Raw genomic sequence first — 14,832 nt, forward strand, 5'->3', positions numbered from 1 at the left:
CCTATGACTATGTAGGCTGAGTGAATCTTGAACTTGTAAACTGCATCACAACAAGTTGAATTACTGCTTTGTAATCTCTTTTGACAAAGTGACTAATATCATTATGATCTTCCACCTTCATGGGTCAGTAGAAAGATAATCCTGTTGGACAGATTCTTTCTTGGAGACTTAAGAGTGCCTCTGAAAGGGTGGGAAGCAGTATACTGAAGAATGACTTTGTATTGTTTTAAAAATAATAGAATTTCAAACCTTTTTTAATTCTTTTTTAGGTATAGTAAGATGACAGCAAAGTTTTTTGATATTGTCAAGGTGCAGTGTCTATATAAGGTAATCATCTGCTGTTTGTGACAGTATTACATAGCTGTCAGTCTGGATTAAGAATATGAGGCGTGCAGTACTGACAGTACATGTTTCTTTCCAGAAATATTCATTTTGTTTCTGGTTACTAGAACTCTTATTTGAGCGAAATGGTGTTGAATCTTTGTTGAGAAAAACAGTGCAATTGTGCAGATATTAATGACTAGTAGACTGTAAAGCAATTGACACAATCCAGTACATGTGAACTTCTGTACCTAGATTTTTAGCTAAGAGTTTAGATTGATGTCATGGTGGAGTGAGGAAACCAGAATATGCAGAATGACACTGAATGTAATCTTGTTGTTATCCTGCATTACCTTTCCTTTCTGTCTTACCTCATAAGTATTAAACTCCAAATATGGAATGCTTGATTAAATCCTGTCCCGTGTTTCTTCTTAGGATAAACTGCTTGATTAAATGGCTTAGGCTACAAGTGGATTTTGAGAGAAGCATCCTGGCCAGGCTTGGGAGAAGCATGCACAAGCAGCAAACAATGGGGAAGATCACATCATGAGTGTTTATCTTGGCCTGATGCCTTTGGCATGTCACGTAATCATTTCATTGTATTCCCCACTGTGTTCCTCAGAGTGTCTTGTGCAGTGCCTGGTGCACTTTGAAAAGGCAATTGCAAGAGACTCCTTTCAACACCACATCATTTAGATGTCCTCCTGCTACTTTACAGTACCGTTGGGCTCTAGAGTGCTTCAGTACAGGGGTCCACAGTTCTGATCCTCAAAAGCCACAGTCAATTCGTCTTACTTGGTTCTCTTACATTAATCAGATATTGAAGACATATTGAGAAGGGTTAAATCGTTCCAATTAAGCTTGAACCAATAGAATCCTTTATTATGAAAAATATGACGTGAAACTTTTGACTGCTGTTCTTGAAGCCTGTATTTGGCGACATGAGAATGTGAGAAGAGTAATTAATTTTTTTTTAAAATCCCTACTGGTTAAATTATATAACTGAGAACTCAGTTGGAACAAACATCAGCAAATGTGGTGGTCACCAGGGCAAGAATTAGGAGCCCCGGTTTTAGAAGGACCATGTTTACTTCTTGATTCTCTTGTTGCTAATATTTCTTCCAAAACACATTGTGCAAATATTCACTTATTTTGCCATGTTTAAAATTTCCATCTGTTGATTAGGTTTGCCGTGCTGATATGTCACTCATACTCTATTTGTAGATATAATTTTGCATTATGATTTATGTAACGTTTCACATTTTCTTTTCTAAATATTTTTTATAATTTGAGCGGTTATTGTTTAATAAGGATGGGCTACCCTAAATGGTTAACAGAATTTATGGTTTATAGGGACACAAACAATAGAACAAGAAACATCTAATATCAGTTAGTCATGGTTTCTGCTATGCCACCCCTTCCCAGCCACAAAAGCACCTGAAAATCCCCGTAAATGATTTTCTAGAAATGCTTCCATTGGTACTCCACAGTCAGTCTCACCCTCGGCACCATGCTGTCAAGCAATGGAGGCCTCCATATGGACAAAAATAAATTATTCTGAACAGTATACAGCATCACCTGTGGTTTACGTAGATACCAGTCCCATTGTTCAACCCCTTACTGTAAAGTGTGAGACAGGAGGTCTGGACTTCAAGAAACACCATAACCATGCTTCGCAAAGCAAAGATGTCAGTAAAAAAGAAAGCAGTGTTTTTTTTTTAATTATAATGTGATGTACAGACATTGTTGTCTCTTGTCACATCTGCTGAGGTGTGCATTCCCAAATCAGACGTATGAAGAAAAGTTAAGGATTTTCACATAATTTTTGATTTTGTAATATTTAAAATTATATTAATTTCTCCTCTTGACTTCACCATGAAACAGGAGCCCCAGCATGCAAACACTGCAATTAGACAAAATGTGCATGACTGGGAGTTTCAGATTTAGCACCAATAAACTTCCTGAGCTGTCACAGATATTAATACACAGTTTATAATTCTTGCAAAGCAGTTGTCAGTGAATTAGCCATAGATGGACTGAGAATGGTGAATATATCATAAAAATATACATAGCATTTTATTGAATTACACAGATTTAATTGCCTCTGGCCCCTCCTGGCAATATGCTAAAATACTGGATGTAATTAGCATGGATACAGATTGTAGGGAGAACATGGATTAGTATGGATAGTAAAAGATAATCCCGTGTGACAGAAAGCATACTTATTTACAATGCCACTTTATGAGCATGCAAATGTCTATATGATAGAAATTCAAGAGCTAATTGCTATGCTGAGCAATTAAATGCTCAGTAAATGGCAAAATGTGAATGTAAATGGTGCCACTATGCAAAGCAGAACCTGATTGAATTCCACAAATCTTTCACTTGCTTTCCCAGACAAATCCCTTTCCGAAGATGGCATTTTCCACTGTGGTATTAGTGTTCCCTTGCAATATCCTCTTCTTGAAAGGCAGTCATGTTGAGTTGTCTTGCTTACTGAAGAAGTCATTTTTTAAAAAGAGAGAGTTCTTCTCCATTGTGTTTCATCTGACCACATGTTTTATCTACATATATAAAACGTAGTCAGCTTAAGAATCTGAAGTCTGAACATGAGGTATGGTGAACATTTGAATGGTGACTATAGTGACGTTGAGGTGATTGCTGTGAAGAATTTATTAAAATAGTGCTGGAAGTCATTAAACAAATAATTAAATAAATAACTACAAAACAAACAAGGAATTTGCAGGAGTTAATTTGAGGAGTCAATTAACAACCATCTCAGGACTGTTCCCTGGCCTAATCTTAATTCAGTCCACAATTATTGTTTCATTGTGATAAAACCAGAGGATCATTTCTTTGTTGCTTGATCTGGTGTTTTCTCTTGTTAATAAGCAAAGGCTGCAGTCAAGAAGGCAGATGTTGTATTTGCAAATGCACTAAAAAAAACAGTTATTGTCTCTTTCCAAAGACACATTTGCTTTAGGCATTTCAATAACGATCAGCTATCTGTATGTAGTTTGTGGTTTATTTAATTACATGCAGGAGATAATTAATCTATTACCCTGCTACAATTTCCTCCTACGATAACAATGTCACTCTTGTTTTAGAAGATCAAACAAGGCATTTTTATATGGTCAACATATATAAACAGTTGGTTTCATGACAACAGTACATCAGTTCTATCAGTAACTGGTAATTGAACATTAGGTTCTTGCTTTCAGCTGCAGGATGTAAAAGTTCAGACCACAGCGGCTCATCATCCTGGTTTCTGTACAGTAAAACAAATTAGAGAGCACATGACTCCACCTTGGACACCCCAGCAACACTGGTCCTCAGTGGTACCTACCTGAGGCTGGTACCTCACTCAACAGCAGTGACTGCAGCAGGTACTCCTGCTAGTGGAATGCTGTTCGAAGTCTCGTCCCCTGCATTTGTTCATCTAAGCATGCTTTTCAGCAGGAGGTTAGTACCTTTTCACAAACCATCCTGGATTTTGTGGGGGAACCCCTTGCAAATCTCTGAGGTGTTAAATTGTAAATGAACCAATTCTTTCATTGTGTTCCGTTCCTTTAATAAAATTATCTTATGTCTTTATTGGATGAAATAAAAGATCTTCAAGAAAGCTCCAAATGCAATTTCCAAATACGTAATATAGCCCATAATTCCTTGCTGACAGTTTCAATCAGGGAACCATGGAGAGAAGAAATATTAAGGAGCTTTAATTGTTTATACTGTATTCCATTATTGCAAGGTGAATAGTCCCGCTGGATAACAGAAATTAATATATTAAAAATAAAAATCTAAGGAGAACATGAAAAAGATTGATTGCTGTGATTGCAAGTGTACACAGGCCAAATCAGATGCATTTCTCTTAATTAATGTAGTTATTTTTACTGCTTGTGTCTATCATAAAACATAATTTGCCAGAAGTAGACCCATGCTTACAATTGCATTATCATGTTTTTTGCTTTTCTTTTACATCAGCTTTCTCATATTCAATGAGACCTAAAGGGGATTGGTAATTTAAAACATAATGGATACAAGTTTTAAATTACAGGAAGATCTCTGCTGACAACTTAAAGTGAATTAAAAAAGATATTTATTAAGATATTTATTTATTTTACCATGTCTTGATTTTCTGATTACTGTGCAATGTGTTCTTTACGTTATCAGTATTGGAAAGCCCTCTAATATGAATTATGATGTACAAAAATGCAGAACAATTGATTTTATTTGTGAAAACCTATCAAACAAGATTTTTAAAAAAGCTATAGAAATGCACGGAGTTAAAAAATTCAGTAGCTGATATTGCTTTAATGCTATTCTATGAAAAATATAAAATATAATTCACTTCACTGCCATGTTCCTTACATTTATCATCAATTATCTAGATAGTATAGAATATGACTATTGAAAGGGGCATTTGAAGAAAAGTGTTTGAATTTAGTTGCTTCAATTTTCAGAACTTTATTCCTGTTTTATTTAGGCATCTCAAAGTACGGTATTCCCTATAAACAGTATTTATTGTAAGTCAATCTCTGCATATTAACATAAAACTGAAAATAATACCAATGCACAAAGCAGGTCTTGTTTATTAATCAAATATTTTAAACATACCATCTGTTGATTTCCTAACTGCTTTATCCAATACAGGGTCACTGGGGAGCTTGAGCCTATACCGTCAAACAAAGGGCCTGAGGCAGGGTACACCCTGGATGGGACGCCAGTCCATTGGAGGGCACATACTGACACAAACACAGACATGCACACACTCACACCAGGGCCAGTTTTCCGAGAAGCCAACTGACCTACCAGTATGTAGGACTGTGGGAGGAAACTGGAGCACCCAGAGGAAAGCCACGCAAACACGGGGAGAGCAGATAAACTCAATGCTGACTACTGTGCCAAACTTATTTTTAAACATATTCAACAAAATCTCGCTAAAATGTAAACAAAAATCTATCTAAAAGGAAATCTTATCGTACCTTTTTGGCGTGGAACATGCTGCTGTCAGCCTGAAAATATTACAAAGTTAGTGTCAGGTAAGAGTCTTGTAGGTGAAATAACCTGGCATGGAGTGGCCAGCCATGGTTGTCTCCTGTTGCTAGCACTGGTAGGCAGGACCCACTGATGTTCTGTTGATCTTAGACCAGGAGGAATATCTCATTATACCAGGACCTTGACCTTATTTTCTGGAAGTCATGGCATTGTAATCCTAGCACTGTGTGGTCTCAGATGGGAGATGTATGTCCTGCTGGAAAATCAATACTTCTGAATTAACAGGCTTCCAGGAACTGGTGGCTCCTGGATTGTGTCAGTGTATCACTGAGCAGTAAGGTTGCCCTCAGTTTGCACCAAAGGCATTCTTATGTTAAATGAGATTCACGTCCATACCATCACACTTCCACCACTCCCCTCACGGGCTTGAACAATGCAGCTGTCTGCATGCTCTCTGGGATGTCTCCACAAATGATGTCATCTTGGAATAAAACACTCCAGCACTCTTTCTGCTGCCACCCCAGATGTTCTTGGGCCAAAAGAAGATGACGATTCCGCCACTCGGCTGTCAACATTATCCCAACACATAAATCTTTTTCCTGCACACAGCTAGCTACCCTCGTTCTGCTGATGCACCAATTATTTCTTCCTGCAAACTCCTTGTGCTACAACCACTGCAGTCTGAAACAAGTCTGCAGATCATTTCGTCTTCTGCACCGTTGTGGACACCCCGTGCTTTCCAAGACTGGGTCTGTTCCTCAGAGAGTCGGTTTCTTGCATTCTCTGGACTAGTCTGCTAATTGCTGAAAGAGGTTAATTAAACACATTTATTATGTGTTTTGAATGAACATTCGTACAGATACTTAATGAACCCATTTTGGCAATTGTAACTGTACTCAATTCCAAAGACTGGATATCATTTTTATAAATTCACTTAATTTTGCTGCCCCATGAAACAATGTTGTCCAGACAATCACGAAAATGTGCTTACTATTTAAATTGATATAACATTAGGCATGTATCAGTGCTGTTACTACTGAACTGTTGTGTTTTCATTCTGCATCAGTATTGAGTCTCCTCTTGAAGTAGAAAATGTACAGTGCTTATAGAATGTATACACAGCATTTCCAGAGTAACATATTTTGTAGCCTAACCGTCTGAAATCAAGACACATTAAGTCACATGAAAGTGAAAAACAAATACTCCGACATTCTTAAAAGTAAATCCAAATGAAAACGTACAAAAATGGGCTGAACAATTGCTTAATAAGTTGAATTGGTACTGTGTTACTTTGGAAAGGGTGTGTAGAATTTCTGTTGGCACTGTATACGTATAGTCTATATATAGAGACAGGTGTTGAAAGAAAAAGCTGTGGAAGATAATGAATTTATTTAGAAATACATTAATTTGTGAAATCTCTGAAACTGCACATGCAGACAAATGAGCATTTTCACCCTTTCACTTTTCCTTATTCTACTGTGTCCCACGGCTAATTAAATATTCTATTTTTAAGTATATGTGTTTTAGCCAGAAGATATACTCAGGACAGATAATCAATGTCTAGGTTTCAATAAGTTTGCTTAATAGCAGTGGTCAGGGCACAGTGTGTGATAGCCCTAGACACACAGTGACTGCACTGTTACAGAAGGTACTCCCTTTTAAATCAGAATTATAATATGTCACCCAAGAGAAAGCCAGTATGCTAATGTTTACAGATAGACTTCAGAAGTATTTCTCTGATGGAGAGTGGCATTTCGAGAAGGGTATAAGGCATTTTGTTTTTGCAAATATCAAATGTCATGTAAGATTTCCTGTCCTTTCCCTAACGTATTATTTAACAAGAATGTGCTTTCCTGCACCAAAATGGGAAGTGGTGGTGTTAACTCCTTTCGGATTACATATGTTAGTTTATCTTCTATATTTTCAAGATATTTTTTCCTGTTTACAAGTAAGCATTAGGCTCTCATACAGTATCTCTCTGTTGCTCTGCCATTTTTAGAATCTTTAACACTATTCTTTGGGTGACCTTTGTACAAGAAAATAACACAACTCTGTGTTTTCAAACCATAGCTAAAGAACAGAGCAAAGGTGGACTACTACATGACAAAAATAGAACTTGTGTTGAATTAAAAGCTCTGTTTTATTTTAAGAATTGTATCATGTCTCTAGCTGAATGTGACTGGGATTTCCCAAGTGGTTTGTTAGACCTATCCACTTTTATTGTCGTCATTCCCACATTTCCTACACAAGATAGCATTGATTAGAGGAGTGATGCACCTTCGCTGATTGTCCTGTTAATTTGCAGCTGAAGGCAAATACCAGGGGCCACTGCTACTATATTTGCCAAGACAATGATACCTCTGGACAGCTCAAGCCTATCCAATTTCTACAGTGTTTGGTTATGTGGAGAATTCTGTCACAGATGGCTGGTAACACAACCCAAGCTCAAGCCTACGATGTATGGACTTGAGTACTGAACCCTCCCTCTAAGTATGCATCTTTAATGCTTGAGCTTCTAAAGCCGGGGTGTCCATTCATGTTCCTGGATTTATAATCCAGAGGACGTATTAGCATTGCAAGAAATTGTGTGTGTTTCTTTCATTGTAAATGACTAAAAAATGTGTTTCAGTATGTGTTCTACCAGAACAGCCTGCAATAATAATGTAAATTACTGTAGTAAAAGCAAAGGTGTAGTAAAGTACAGTAAAATCATGGTACAACATAGTAGATTTTGGTACGAGATACCATAGCAAAGCTACATATGCCATGCAAATTTTCTATTTGTAACATTTTGTAAGAAGATGAACTATTTTCATTTTTTTTCCACATAGGACAAAAGGTGGATTGTACATGATGTTCTTAGGCTCTTCTATTCTAGTATAAATAATGTATGTAAAAATGCTATAATATTAGTGTCATAAATAAAAAAGATGAGTTTATTTGCTCCCTTAGATCTGTACTAAATGTTCATAATGCTGCCTTAATTAGATCTTAACTTTAAATGCAATGCCATTTCAGATACCCAACACCAGAGGGTGTACAGCAACTCTTTAATCTTCCGAAAGGTTTGGCTGTCACAGTATAGCTTCAAACACACCGTAAAATAAAAAGGTAAAAAATTAATATGTAATTAGGATCTTTTCGAACTAATTTGTAAGACTGAAAAAAATGAATGTGAAGATTATTTTTTAAATCCCTTTGACAATTTGACAATTTGTGCATTGGATATGCAGTATACAGTATAAAGTTATGTTTAAAAATTATACTTCCATTCCAGAATCCATCTGGAATAGCAAGTAGGACCATTTGTGACCCATACCTACCAAAGCAAGCTCTCTGATGTTAGTTATCAGTTTTAATTATTAACATTACTGGAAGGGTTCTACAAAAGAGTTGTGAATTAGCCAGAAGCAATATTTTGTGTTTTTTGTCTTTTCAAGATGTAGCCTTCTGGAGTCAGAACATTTGTGAGAACAAATTTGCCAGAAACAAAACTTAGTTTTGGTAGAACTTTGGCTTTGGTAACAGAGGAGTTAGAAACATATCAAAGCTCACATTTTGCTTATTACTACAAATACTGTCGGGGCTCTCAGAACAATTGGTATGGAATGTTGTCTTTCCATTTTAAGAAATATGAAATTAACTTTATTAAAAAATGTCTTCAAATGATTTGCTGGACAGAATCTCCTTAAATAAATTTAATGTAATATGAATATTCTGTACATATTAAGAAAATGTGCTGTCAGTATTACAGTATGTCTTTATTTTTAAGAATTATCCTTTAGTATGTCCTCAGAAATAACTGTGAAACATGAGCCTGAGGACAAATGTGGAAACTACAAGAGTCCCTTTTAGATTCTGAATAGGAGGCTCTTGTTTACACAAAGCCTTACGGGAGTGTGGGACAAGCTGTGCAGCCATGTTGTTGTGCCAGATACCTTGGCTCCTTTCAAGAAAAAGCTTGTTGGGTTCTTTGGATCAATAAGATACTAAGTAGCAAATGGGATAACTGGGCTGAAAGAACTCTGTAACAGTTCTTACGTTCTGAACATGATGACATGGCAAATAACATTACATTTAAGGAATTGTAAGAATTATATTTGGTGTGTTGATTTGCATCCACAGTTTGCTCCTGGTAAATGACAGAACGAGGTGAAGGCTCAGCCCAAGGCCCAGCTGTGTGTGTTGTTAATGAAGCTATTGAACGTCTTTCCTATTTTTTGCGGAGATGATTTCACAAAGTGAAGGTTTGAGGTTGCTTCTCCATCAGTAAAGTCTTCCTTTTGCATTGGATCATACTTACCACTGATTTGGGTTGCGTCTGTTTTCAAATTCACACGACGTATTGTCACTATTAAATTTTGTAGATGAGTAGAATGTTCATATTTTGGCCAGCGTTCTGCCCATGGAATGCAAGGTCACATGTTGTATTGTGAGAAAAATAATTTGATTTTTCTGCAATAAAGAATACACATTGCATAACCATATGTTTTATAGCAAGCCCTACATCAGGCTTTGTGTTTACAATGTGTCTATACACATGTTGTAGTATTGCATTTATGTTTATGTCAAAGCTTGTGAATAGTGCTAAAACAAAAGAAATACTTCAGTATGTCCTTGACTCAATACATAGTCCTGTAGTGTTACTGAAGCAACCCAAGTGCAGTGTCCTTGTGTAATGCAGGGTTATAGCAATAGCTTTGAGGTATCACACTGACAGTGGTGGCTATACAGTACTGTATATCAGGGGAACCTATGGTCACTGCAGGCAACGCTAAGAGGCTTTACTACAGTAGGATCATGTAAGAACATCACTCTGAATTTTCTCAATGGATCAATGAGATTGGAAAAACATCTGTCAGTGTCAGGAAGAGAGTAAATTAAACGTTCAGGCAATTGAAAAGGTAAAGTCAAAAAAGGCAAAAGCACTTTCGAGTAACCATTAAAATCCATGTCTGTATAGATCAGTCTAGCAGTCTTTTTGTTTCTTTCTATGGATCTCGGTCACTCGTTAATTCCCCAACATATGATACCATTTCACGCCTTTGCAGCATTTCCATCCCTCCTGTTTTTCTGCAGCATTTTTTCTGCCCGGTGGTTTTATTATAAGGAGCCTGTCAGGGGTTTTCAGTGATGAAGAGCCCCTTTCATAAAAGCCAGAGACTATTCCCTAGAGTCAGCCTAAGTCAGATTTCTTAAAAATAATCTTTTTCCCCGATTGCACATCCCAGCACCAGCTTCGAATTGTTTGACATTCAAGATGTGTTCTGTAAGTAGATTGCAAACCCATTTTAGTGGTAAATAGTTCTGTGCTTTACTATCCTTAAGACAGAAGCCCAAAGTACAGTATACTGGTAAAACAAGCCTACAGTAATGACAGGGTTAACAGCTTTCAATGCTATTGACCTTTACAGCATCCTTTAAGATGAGGAGGCAGAATTTAGGCAGTACCAGCCCCATTGATCATAGTAACACTATCCACCTTTCAGCAGGGATCAAAAAGGAGGTGGCAACATGAGCTTTATCGATTGGATCCATTAATAATAAAGGAGCAGAGCTTTTTAGAAGAGTGGCCCCAGCCAAAGTCCAGACAAAGCATTTTGACATTTTTTTTTCTGTACAGGACAGCAGTTTTTTTACCTCTTTTGCAACAGCTGATGGTATGTTTATGGACCTTGGAAAATGTTAATACCAGAAGAAGAAAAGCGCAGCAGTCCGAATCCCAGAAAGCTGGTGGCTGGCTATGCAGTCAAGAGTCTAGTCTGGTCTGAGGACTCCGGATAGCACTTAGAATAAAGGGGAGCTCTAATTGCTTTTTAAATTGATCTGGTTGGTAATTGCTTTGCCGAGTAGATGTTGCTCACTTTTGTCATGGAGTCTAACGAAGGAGAGAGCTGGATGGAGGATCAGTGGGAGAAATGGTAGGAGAAAGTGCTGTGATTTTGTTGTATGGGTGTTTCCTGTGTAATAACATGCTTGCCGTGAGCCGATGGTTTGACCTTGCGCTTTTTGTCTGCTGATTCGGCTGTCCTGTGCTCTTTGCCTGGGTCTGTGTAATGTCCTTGGGAAAAAAAAATAGATGCTGCAGCCAAACAAGGGCTGTCTCCAGCTGAGGCAGGTTAAAACTATACTTTGCAATATGAGATTTTTAACTGTGGAATAACAGTTACTGACTTTAAAAAGTGCTCTTTGCAGGGTTCTGACTCAGGGTTTCCAGTGAGTTTCAGTAGGATCTTATATTCATGTATGTGAGTGCTTTAGTTGCATTGAATAAGCCCTTTTTTATTCACCATTTACTTTGTTTTAGGAGTGTATTGGAAACTATTAAAAGTTAAAGCAAGTATAGGATACCCCTCGCTTCCAGGGCATGTTTTTTAGAATGTATATTTCACCTCTAGAGCAGGTTATCATAATTATCTATATGTTTTAATTATATTGCATAAATTTGTTGTTTCATTACAACTGAATTTAGAGAATGTTTAAATTGATCTCAAAATGATCTTTCAGCACATACATGTATAATTGTTTACATTAACGATACAGTATATTGAACTTGGCTCACACACAGGCTTACTAAGTAAAACAAAATCTTTAGTATTAGTGCTATTCGGTATTATGCTGCAAGTAAAGCTCTCTTCTGTGTTTTGAATCTAAATGAAATTACAGTACTGCAAAAGTGAAGCCACTGAGAAAATACAAGGCTACAAACATATAGACATTAAATTCAGACCTTCAAGCAGGTCTGTACTGTCTGTACTTAAGAGGAAGCAAGATGTTTCAGGGCACAGCATTGCAGCTGGAAATGGTCTCTGCAGGGCTGGAGGGCTTTAGGAACTAGAGCAGTCCATAATAACTTAGAAAAGATTAAGAAAGTAAAACATGGATCCATGGTTGTTGCACTATGCTGATCTTAGTTCTTACAAACGTGCTGTTATCTTGTTTAAACCAGATGACAGTATGGATTTTATTATTGTGATACAGCAGTGTGTTTTTTTTCTGAGAGAAGCACCCAGCATTGATGTGTGTGACACGATCAGTCTGTGGCTGGATTGTGATTACAGGCCAGGAACTGTTTTGCATCCAAAGAAATTAGCTAGAAATAATTGGTTAAATGTTATTTACTGTTCCGTTCCTTTCCACTCCTGTTCTACTGCCTAAAAACAAATGGCTTTGAACGCCTTCCATGTCAGAGTTAACTCATTCCTAGAATGTTTTTGTGTACAGACATTGGCTCAGGCAAGTGCCCACATTATCTACAATTTTCAAATCATAGCGTCACAAGATGTGAAAGCCAGAAAAACAAAATGCCGGTTTGTTGGAGAGTTCCATGTTTAATTAACAACATTCATACAACATCTGCTTGTTTCCTTTCTAAAACACACCTACATGTGGTTCAGCAGCAGCCATGATGTCCTGCACTGCAAATGTTCCTCTCTCACCTGCTTGTATTCCATTAGTATCTCCAGTTCCCAATCCGTGTCAAATTTTTTAATTCTGATGTTAACTTTGGTGCCATGCTTGAAATGTGTTAACTTACTAAAAGGAACTAAAAAAGATCTAATGCTTAATGATTTGAGTAACCTTTTTGTTGTGTGATAATGGTACCTGTAATTGATCCCATACGAGATTGACTCTGAAAACCTCAAGGTTTTAACTCTGCTATACTTTTGATCGAATGCACAGGCTGTCCTTAAAGGAACTCAGGATAGCACGGGCTTTCTTTTGACAGGATCTCTCCAACTGAAGACAGCCAAGTAGGGGAATTCAACATGAAGTGTTTTGTTGTGCAAAGCAGCTGTTGTGTGCTGAACTCACTCCAGTGCAGCAATGTCAAAACAGCTGTCATTCTGCAGTAACTTCAGGAGTCTGCTTGATTTTTCCCCCTAGTAAATCTTGGGCAGCTTGTACAAGAGGCTTGTTCAGTTTGTTTCAGATGTCAACGTACAATCAAAACACTTGGTCAAGAGTTTCTGTTGTTCTGTAGCTTCTCACAAACTTTTGAGCTTGGTTTTGAAAATATAAATTGCTCTTCATGATCTGATTAGTTTGTTTATAATACCTTTTTAGTTCTGGGGCTTATTACTCAATATCACATACAATACAGGACACATAAACTGATATTAGTAAAAAAGGAATTTGCTTCTCCAAATTATCTAAATTTACCAACATACCAGGTACCAGTTGCTTGGGAGGCCTTTACTTCACTAGAAGTGCAAAAGCAAGTGGGCAGCAGTTTATTATACAGTATTTTATTTTCTAAAGATGGATTGATATGGTGAGCACTTTAACAGAAGAAGTGTTTGTGCTCCTCAGAGTGGGAGAACAGCACTGAACTTGGAATTATACCCGTAGGCCTGTCAGGATGTGTACAGGCCTAAAATGATAAACAAAAGCTGAGGAAAATGGCCCCACCCCTTCCTTGACCCAGGAATCAGCTGTGCTCTGTTGTCCTCAGGAGACTGACCGCAGTCTCCTCTCCTACTGTCAGATGAAGTTAAGCAACAGTGTCTCTGATTCGTCCTCCTGGGCAGCAAACCTTATTCCCTCTTTGTGTAGCAATTCATAATTTCATCACCAGTGCCATGGTGTTGTCACTTGTGTTCCTAAGTGACAGTAGATAGCTGTAGGCTTTTATTACGATCGTTCAGAGGTAATTGGGGAAAAAAAGCTTTTTTTTTTTCCTCAGTGCAAACTGACATGACAGAAAGATAAACAAGATTAATTATTATTTTTCGATGTCACTAAAAGTGCCTTCTAGGTTACACAGACGTAATCTGTATCTAAACATAGTGGGGTATAAAGTAATTATTTATATATTACCACTGAATATCTATTTACAGGTCAGGTCTCTTGGCCTCAGGTATCCTTGAGTTACTAAAATATCCGAAACAAGCTCTAATGTAATGGAACTCATTAATATATCTGGAACTTAACGACACTTATCTAAATCCATATCCAAAAACACTTAAATATACAACTTCATTTCACAATACTTAAAGGTTTCACTTTTCACAAGGATCCTGATGAACATGTTTTATAATATCGTTTTTGATGATATTATTAATTGTAGACAAAAATGGTAGTTATCACAGGAACATATACATTGACTCTTACTTGGAAATAAATATATGCAGCAAGGGCTGTCATTATCCATCCATTTTCATTTTGGATGTAACTGCTTGATTCTTAGAGGGTTGTGGTGAGCTAGAGACTAACCCAATAGGAATAGGGTGCAAGTCAGTACAACACCATAGATGGAGCATCTGTCCATTGCAGGGTCCACATTTATAAGGATTCTCTTTTACAAATATATGTGGAGTAATTTAGAGATTCCAGCTAACCTGGATGTCATGTCCTTGGACTGTGGGAGAAAATCCACATGAACATGTGAGGATTATGCAGACTTCTAAATGAACACAGGAGTGAATTGAACTTTTGATTTTTAATGTTAAACTTTAAGTCTAAGATTTCTGATTGAATAATGTGTACATACTGTATGTATTAATAAGTGTG

At 37.2% G+C, this 14,832-nt stretch overlaps 1 protein-coding gene across 3 annotated transcripts in view; it reads left to right on the forward strand.

Annotated features, from left to right (window-relative positions):
• mapk8ip1a (mitogen-activated protein kinase 8 interacting protein 1a) overlaps positions 1 to 14,832 on the forward strand; it is a 47,378-nt gene that overhangs the window by 7,951 nt on the left and 24,595 nt on the right. The window contains exon 1 of one of the 3 annotated variants that reach the window (XM_015339377.2): positions 11,043 to 11,240. The exons of the other annotated variants lie outside the window; for them this stretch is intronic. Within the exon in view, the coding sequence (XP_015194863.2) occupies positions 11,173 to 11,240 (68 nt within the window). The 5' untranslated portion in view covers positions 11,043 to 11,172. Of the gene's footprint in view, positions 1 to 11,042; positions 11,241 to 14,832 lie in introns of those variants that run through there. 3 annotated transcript variants of the gene reach the window in all.

This window comes from Lepisosteus oculatus, chromosome 21, assembly GCF_040954835.1.
Source record: "Lepisosteus oculatus isolate fLepOcu1 chromosome 21, fLepOcu1.hap2, whole genome shotgun sequence".
NCBI lineage: Eukaryota > Metazoa > Chordata > Actinopteri > Semionotiformes > Lepisosteidae > Lepisosteus > Lepisosteus oculatus.